Raw genomic sequence first — 8,733 nt, 5'->3', positions numbered from 1 at the left:
GCTTACATGAATGATCAAATAGAATTCAGAAATGTTGATTGACCTTCTAGCAAACCCAAGAATACCCACTTGCTTTCTAAGAAGAACTATGAACTTCAGTCATTCTGTGATTCTGAGAGCCTTCTTTGATCTGTAAGTGCTTTCTAAGAAAGGGGAAAATGAAGTCTATAGACTGAACTTCAGTCATTCCGAGAGCTTTCTTTGATCTGTAAGCGATGGGTATGGAATTATCCTACATGTAGGGGTTTAAAAAGAAGCACATTTTAATGACTGACAATACTTATATTCTCAAGGACATAAACATAACTTATGTCAATTGATATACTTCTAATATAGCACAAAACAAGCAATGAAACGTGAAACACGAGAAACTGTGAGCTGGTTGCACCCAACATACTAGACTGGGTCACTACTGGACACAATGCTCTGAGCGACTCTTAATGCAACGCTATGAAGCAGTAATAATTCAGCAATTACACTGTAATATGTAGTGCAAGTTCCAATACACTACATTAAGAAATTAATTTGTATTAATATTAGCTACAGACAGCTTGTTTAAGGTAACTAGAGAGGATAAAATGTGTTAGAAGCTAATACAAGTACATATCCTGAAGCTAAGACAGCAAAGTTGCAGAAATACTAAGGCAATGACAAACACTGAGTAACATATGGGATCTAAATATTTAGACTAAAATATATGATTTTTTCATGATGGCCATGATCAAATGCTCAGCAAGTCATTGACAGTGTTTTCCCTACAGTAGCACATGTATCCTTATGTGCAGAAGTCATATCACAAACAGGATGAAATCTATTAAATGCTGATTGTACCAATAAGTCAATGGCACTTCCCACTCTCTCATATAAACTTACACTAAATTACCTTGACCATAAAATTAGGTGACCCAAGCCTGTAAATATGGTCATAACTCCAGTTACTTGACAATGTAAAACACTAAAACTATTAACTGATGTTGAAGAAATTTATCTCATTTTTATTCATTCATAAGTCTTTGCTTTAAACTAACTTTTCCACCTGTGAAAGTATAGTTGAAAATTTCATCTAAATTATAATTAATTGCATATTTAATGGTCTTCAGTACTGCATTACTCTGCTTCACATGATGGTTGAATGCATCCTCCGCCTGTATGGGACTCTGCTGCAGTGGTGTGAGTGTCCCAGAGGCAAGCCCACCACTAGCGGGTCTCTCTTGCTTTCTTGCAGGTGGATTCAGGAGCTCAGCCGGTTGCACTGAAGCCTCAACATAGGTTGGTAGTTCAACTTTTCCATCAGCACTATCATTACTGTGGCCACATGTCTCTCTTTCAGAGTTTTCTTGATCTTGTCTCTGTACCATCACTTGCAGACCACTGCAGTCTTCAGAACTGTTAGTTTTATGAATAAAAACAGAATCAAGAGCATTCAGTTCGCTGTCCTTTTGAGGTAACATGGTGTCTACACTCCTGTGACTGAGTACTGGACTTGCAATATCTTGGGAGGTATTCAACATGTCTCGAGGAGACTTTAAAAAGTTGTCAATCCTGTGCTGGTACCTGACTTCCCAGGGCATCAGCAGTTGGGGTGGTTGTGTCTGCTTGGTGATGGTGCTTCTCTGCCTACCAGTTACTCTGCCCATTTTAGTGGTTTGAAATAAATATAAGTTCTTACAATGTTGGTTAATTTCAGAGAAATTAATAACTATAAATTCAGGTATAACCTAACCTAGAGAAAAAACTAATGTATAATGTTATCGGTTTGGCCTAATGAAGGTGTGGGGTCCAATGAAATGAAAATTTTGTGAAACTTACGTATCACAGTATGCATGTCAAGAACATCACAAACACTGAACACACGCTATGCACAAACTACCATATTGTGTACCATTGTGCAATCTAAAGGAGACAGAAGAAAAAAGTATATAAAAAAAATGCAGAGAAAACTGATTCAGAGATTTAGTTCATGTGATTCCTGTAATGACCTTCAGCAGCTGTCATTTGTCCTGATGGAAGATTTTATGTCCAGTAAATATATAATCATCAAATTATCCAACATTCAATATCTTAAAAAATATTACCTACTCCACATCACAAATAAAAATATTGAAAACAGTTTTAAACTTTAACACTACAGCTGCAGTATGTTCTAATAATGCATCTTTGATTAAATGTTCATGTCAGACAGGGGCAGAGGTGGTCTGGAGCCCATCACATCTGCCTGAACATTCTACCTTGTCTATCAAGTGTTCTCATCACAGTTAAGTAAAACCAAAATGCTAAGGGAGCAGTTGTCGCAGGCCACCACAACCTCCTTCTCTGTTGAGCTTCTGGCGTCCTGGGCAGCCAGGGTGTAGTGGCCCCCACATCGGCAGGTGTGCAAGTACACCCCTCCCTCCTTATCCTGCTCCAGGTCCTCAAGGAAAAGCTCCTCACTCACAGGAAACTCTTGGTAAAGCTGCAAATATGAAAGAACTCACTAGAATGATATTTATGCGATAGTGACTTAAGTACTATGAGGGGAAATTTATAAAAAAATAAAAAAAATGACAAAGTCCCTGTGTTCACAAGGACAAATTCATGCTTCAGCGACGTATTTCCTTTTAAGAGCAATGCTGTTATTTTGAAACCCAAGAAAAGCAACACTGTCTTAACTGTCTGGCTCAAGGATTAATATATTTTTGATGATGCACATATGTAAAGTCTTATGGTGCATGAAAAATTGTGGCATGAAGGCTTGAAAAACACCCCTGAAAAAAGGAGTGTGTGTTATACTGTCCCAACGTCAGTACGTATATATTGAGCCAGAGGGTGGTAAGACTTGTAAAATGCAAGGTGAACTATATGAAAATTAATCATTTGACACTTGTCATGACCCTTGAGGAAATTCCAACAATCAGAGGCCTCAGCATGCAAGAAGACTCCCAGAACACTAACCTTTTCCCTCTTCAGCTGGTCGTCATACTCTCTTCGCTTCTGAGTGTCCCCTAGGACGTGCCACGCCTCTGTCACTTTTAGGAACTTCTCTTTGGCACCTTCAACCCCAGACTTGTCTGGGTGATACTGGCGTGCTAGTTCCTGGTACTGTTGGCGGATCTCTGTCTCGCTGGCATCTTGGCTCACACCCAGAACATCATACAAAGTCATCTGGAAAACAAGTATCAATATCTTTAGTTTATTACAGTCATTATTCCTGTGAGAATCAGCAGCTGCTTCCTTAATTGAACTTTACAAGAAAGGTTAGTAATTATGGATAAGAACTAACGAGGTGCAGGAAAGGATGATATTTTCATAGAGTCATAAGGTACAGGGTCTGAGCTATGCTTGTAGAGCCCTGTCTTCATATCCACATTTGTCCAGTCTTTCTTTTAATTTGTGAACACTGCTGCAATCACTTCTTTCTTTAGTCCATTTGAAGCATCTGATTCTGTGTGGAAAGCTGTTCATTTTGACATCACTCATGCTGCTAGTTGTCTTCAGCTTGTTTTTGTGTCCCCTAAGTTTCCTGGTCCTCATTCTGACTGCATTGTTCATTCATGCATGTGTGTTGCGTGCATAGCTGTACGTGTACAGTGGTGAGGATTGCGTAGGGTGTGTGCATCTCACTGTCTATACACAGCCAGGCACAGGTGAGCAAAAAACAGGAATGGAGAGAAAGATTCCATATATGACTGCTGGACAGATACTTCTCAACCACCATCATGCCACACAAATGTGATGGCATTCATCTAATCAAGCTCAAAATGCTAAATTAATACCCCATCCATCAAGAAAATTGACAAGACTTAGTGAAGACTTTTCTTGTTCTATTTGACACTTCATCTCAAGCTTCCTTTCAAGCTAATATACGACCACTATGATTGACGCTCACTGTTCTACCCATAAACCTATTAACAGTCTTGTTCCATATCACGGTTCAAGCCCAAAACCTATAAGGTTTTGTTCCACAATCCTCTGTTCTATTTTCCACTCCTCACTACTGGTGATGAATATATTACTTAACATTTTTTAGCTACAACCCACCCAACAGTAATTAATGTCTTGTTATTATTTTTGAATGTGGCAGAAGGAACTTTGTTCTTCAATGCCTGAAAACTTCATTTTTCCAGCTGACAACTCAACACAACCTTCCAGACATCTATCCTCTATTCTTAGATAACAGACAGCTGTCACCTTCTTCAACACTAAACATTCTTGACCAATCCTTAACTCAAAATTTCAGTGAGTTTGGCGCTTGGCTGGCAATCAAGAGGTTGTAAGTTCAATCCCAGCTCACAGCCACATCTTGGTGAGAGAGGTAGCACTGTCTTACAACCCTGGCAGAGCTATATGGTCTGAGCTACCTAGCTCAGGGGGGTCTTTAATCACCTTTTTAATCATCTCTAGGTTAGGTTAGGCATTCTGTACTCTCTCTACCAGTTCTTTCCCCCTCACAAATGCTAATAATAAACAGGGCCTTGCTCGACCCTGTGTGGAGTATGTATTTCGTGGGGGAAGTTCAACAGGCAGTGTTTTGGACAGAGTTGCGTCAAATGCTTTTTACCTCATCAGCTCCCCTACTTTCATCATGTCTCTCCTACCTCTTAAATTTTGCTGCAATGTTGCCTCTATCTCCTAGCACTAATTTCATGTTACCTACTCACAGAGGAAAGGTAATGTATGGTACAGTATGTACCAACAGTATGGTGCAAATGTAGACAGGAAAAGTACCGTACATCATTACGTGTCAGTTTTTTCTACAGTACAGTACAGAGGTACGATTGATTTTTTCTGTAACTCTTTGTACCAAGTCACACCTGGCTGAGGCTGGGTGTGGGCCTGTCTCAGCTCCCTGATCAGACCTGAGGGGAAGTCATTAGGGAAGCAACAGTAATTAACTCCCCCTGTCTTGACCTAAAATCTGATTTCCGAAGCTTGGTCATTGGGGTAAATGTGGTTAGGATGGTGTGGGTGTCTCAGTCTTACCAAGGCACTTATACTGGCATTTGGTAACTAGTAGCTGGACTTGAAATTTTTGTGAAAAGATATTAACTATGAGATTACGGTGTGATGTTAGTATGGTACGAAAGTGATACATAGGTATGTTACGAAGTTATGGTACTGGATTTTTTCTTTGGTACAAATTATGATAAAGGAATCATATTGTAACATACTGCACACTCTGCCTGCTTGCCAGTGCTTGGTACCTATTTTCTTAACTGGAACTGCCAATTTCTATTTTTGATTTGTTTTGCTTCCATTTGATTTTTTTTTTTTTCATTTTTTTTTATTTGAGTGTTTTGAGGCCTCAGATGTTGTGCAAATGAATACCAATCATAATATAGCCAATGCTTAATGCGATAAAATGTGGCTACACAGAGGGTCGAGGGGGATGAAGCCATCATTAGGAGGTTCATGTACATTCACCTGTCTTTTTGTGACCCTACAGGGGCTCTAGTGACCCTAAAGGAGGACAAAACATCCATGTTTGTAAAAGCATGAACACTCATTGGAGTATGAATTTTGCCTGCCAGCCTGCCATGGGACAAATTGGGTTATTGTGCCGCCTGCAACTGCACGAGTTAGCACACACTTTCCATGGCTATTTTCACACTCATTTTAATCTATACAGTACATTCTTTCCTGTTGTTTACCAGAAAGTCTGGAGGTTAGCAGAAAATATAGATAACAACAGGAGCAGTTGGTTTAGTAGGGAACAAGATATCAAAGCATTAATAATACCAATCTTGACTCAACTGTTATGGCCATATTCAAACTATTATTCACTTGCACAACTAATGAGGCCCCAAAACACTTAAATTAACTAAATAAAACAACTAAGTGAATGGAAAAAACACCAAAAGTAGGAAGCAGCAATAAAGCAAATATTCAGCAACTGCTCTTCTGAACCTGCTAACTGCAGCGTCCACCCCTCCTGCGGCTCCACTGCACAAGACTTTCTACTTTAGTTTACCCAAATACTGTCCGAATCCCCAATGCGAGAGTTAACCACCATCGTCATTCCTTCATCCCTTTCACTAGTAAGCTCTGGAACAGTCTTCATTCGCCCGTATTTCCTCCTGCCTATAAATTGACTGTTTTCACGAGGGGAGCATCAAAACACCTAACGAAATGACTCTGATTTTCTTTTCAATGATTCCTACTTCTATCTTTGTAGGAACAGCATTTTGTGGGCTTTTCTAGTGCATGTGGCCTTCAGCTGCCTCTTGTACTGAATGAAAAATAACACTCATTACAAGTGATATAATCTTTCCTTCCATAAACAAGACACAAGATGGGAAAAACATGTAACACTGCTAAACTAACAAACACAGAGCAGAAGAGTTCGGACAGGCAAGCACCCTCAACCACCACCACCACCACCATCGCCAAACCCTCACCAACCCTAACCCCTGGAATAAACTGCCGGAAGGGGTCATCAACAGTACCACCATTAACTCTTTTAAAAATAACCATGACCGGAACGTCGAAAGCCTTTAGAGTAACGACGCCTTCTTATGAGCACTGCTTCCCTTGCCTCTTAAGAAATCACTAGGTAAGCAAAACATATACCAACACCCATGGAGGTAGAATTGGTGGAGTTGACACAGCCCGCTAATCCCGTTCATTGAGGTGAAGCCGATGAACTGTCAAATTTACGGCCAAAAGATGGGGGTGGGTGAGCCTGGCTGAGCCCATTAAGAGGGAGCCTGACCTGACAACACCTGACACCTGGCCGTAAAAATGACAGCTCGGGCGGATTCACTTAATTGGTCTGATGTCAACTCCACCAATTCTATCTCCATGCCAACACCTACACCCTGGGGACAGTGAAAAAACCTTGTACCCAGCCCTAACCTAGTTTATGAATAGCTTATGAGTAGCCAGCCAGACATACCGAGACACTACACCTGACCACAGTACAGGTGAACCATAACTCAAGGAAAGGCGAGTATACCTGCAGCTTAACTAACTAACATGTCCAGCCTTCAGAGCGCCTGACTTCAACTTTAGAGAGGTGATGAGGGATGCTATAGGAATGGGGGATGTGAGATGAGGGATGCTGTATGGATGGAAAATGGAGGATGCTGCAGGAAGATATGAAAGACGTGGGATGCTGTAGGGATGGAAGATGAGGGATACTGAAGGGATGAGAGTTGAAAGATGCTGAAGGAATGGGAGGTTGAGGGATGTGGGATGCTGTAGGGATAGGAGATGGGAGATGCTGCAGGGATGGAAGATGAGGGATGGTACAGAGATGGGAGATGGGAGAAGAGGGATGCTACAAGGATAGGAGATGAGGGATGCTGAAGGAATGGGAGATGGGAGGTAATGCTGCAGTGATGGGAGATGAGGGATGCTGCAGGAATGGAAGATGCTGCAGGGATGGGAGAGGAGAGATGAAAGATGCTGCGAGAACCGAAGATGCTGCAGTAATGGGAGATAAGAGATGCTGCAAGGATGGGAGATGAGGGATGCTGCAGTAATGGGAGATGAGAGATGCTGCAAGGATGGAAGATAAGGGAGATGAGAGATGCTGCAAGACCCGAAGATGCTGCAGTAATGGGAGATAAGGGAGATGAGGGATGCTGCAGGGATGGGAGATAAGGGATGCTGCACTATGCTAACCCTTATGCCCCCTTGCTATGCCTCCCATCACCACTAACCCATCCCTACGCCACCCCATCACCCTAAAACCCTAAAACACAACACCCTAAGCCACGACAACTCAGACCACCCTCGGAAAACAATAAAAAATAAGGATGAAAATATGACCCCTGCACAGGACGCCGCTCACTGCCTATATATCCCCGTCAGTGGTTAATGGAGGCTCAGGGACACGGGTAACCAGTGCTCCGGGGTTAATTTGAGGGTGTGTGAAGGGTCCTCGGCGGCCTGTGCAAAGCGTTACCGTATAAGGGAGAGAAAAGGGCCGGAGGTGACACGGGCTGGGGAAGGGAAGCCTCGTCCTCGGCCATTACCACCACTACCCCTCAAATAGACATGAATTCCTCGTTATTTTTAGTAATATACACTTTAAATCCCACTAATTACAGCTACATATATTAATGGGGTACTTGGTTTAATTTTAAGAAGCCTCGTCTCGGCTATTATGACCACCAGCCTTCATATATACATAAATTCACACTCCTTTTTTCTTAATGAAGATGTTAAATATCATTAATTATATCTAACGTTAAATATTAGTAATTATGTATAACAAAGGGAAGCCTCGTCTCGGCTTTTTGGGAAACTAGTCTTCAAATAGACATAAAGTATTTGTTCTAATTCTAATAAACACTAGAAATATCACTAATTACATCTAATAAAGTTGATAATGCCGTTAGCTCAAATTTAAGATATTTTTTTCGGCCATTGTGAAAAGTGGCCTTCACATTCCTAAATCCCTGATATTCTTCTCGAATAAACACTATATATACAAGTAATTACATCTAATAAACTTAATAATGCCGTTAGTTCAAATTTAATAAGATAGCTTGACCATTGAGAAAAAACTAGCCTTCGTATACATAGACAAATTCCTGATTCTCTTCTCTAATAAACACTATGAATCCCATTAATTACATCTAAGTGAGATAATAATGCTACTAGTTCAAATTTAAATAGATATCCTTGTGTTTTTATTTTATACTCATCATCCTTATCCTGAAGAGCAGCGCGCCGCCTCCCCCGCCGCCCCCGCCTGGCCGTCCCTGCGTGAGTGTATTTATTATGGTCCTTTATCTGTTATCTCTTATC

At 41.1% G+C, this 8,733-nt stretch overlaps 1 protein-coding gene across 3 annotated transcripts; it reads right to left on the bottom strand.

Annotated features, from left to right (window-relative positions):
- Positions 1-261: 261 nt before the first annotated feature.
- On the bottom strand, positions 262-8,702 carry LOC126985063 (dnaJ homolog subfamily C member 24-like). 3 transcript variants are annotated; one of them, XM_050839428.1, is made up of 3 exons: positions 8,627-8,702; positions 2,932-3,141; positions 262-2,452 (listed from the first exon to the last, which is right to left on the bottom strand). In XM_050839428.1, exons 2-3 carry the CDS (start codon positions 3,139-3,141, stop codon positions 2,237-2,239), a joined length of 426 nt encoding a protein of 141 aa, XP_050695385.1. In that variant the 5' UTR covers positions 8,627-8,702; the 3' UTR covers positions 262-2,236. The 3 variants fall into 3 exon arrangements, with proteins under 3 accessions (XP_050695385.1, XP_050695364.1, XP_050695374.1); XM_050839407.1 differs by lacking the exon at positions 8,627-8,702 and adding an exon at positions 7,886-8,023; XM_050839417.1 differs by lacking the exon at positions 8,627-8,702 and adding an exon at positions 7,772-7,920.
- Positions 8,703-8,733: the final 31 nt, after the last annotated feature.

Source organism: Eriocheir sinensis, chromosome 5 (assembly GCF_024679095.1).
Source record: "Eriocheir sinensis breed Jianghai 21 chromosome 5, ASM2467909v1, whole genome shotgun sequence".
NCBI classification, from domain to species: Eukaryota; Metazoa; Arthropoda; class Malacostraca; order Decapoda; family Varunidae; genus Eriocheir; species Eriocheir sinensis.
This window is presented reverse-complemented; position numbering and strand designations above follow the sequence as displayed.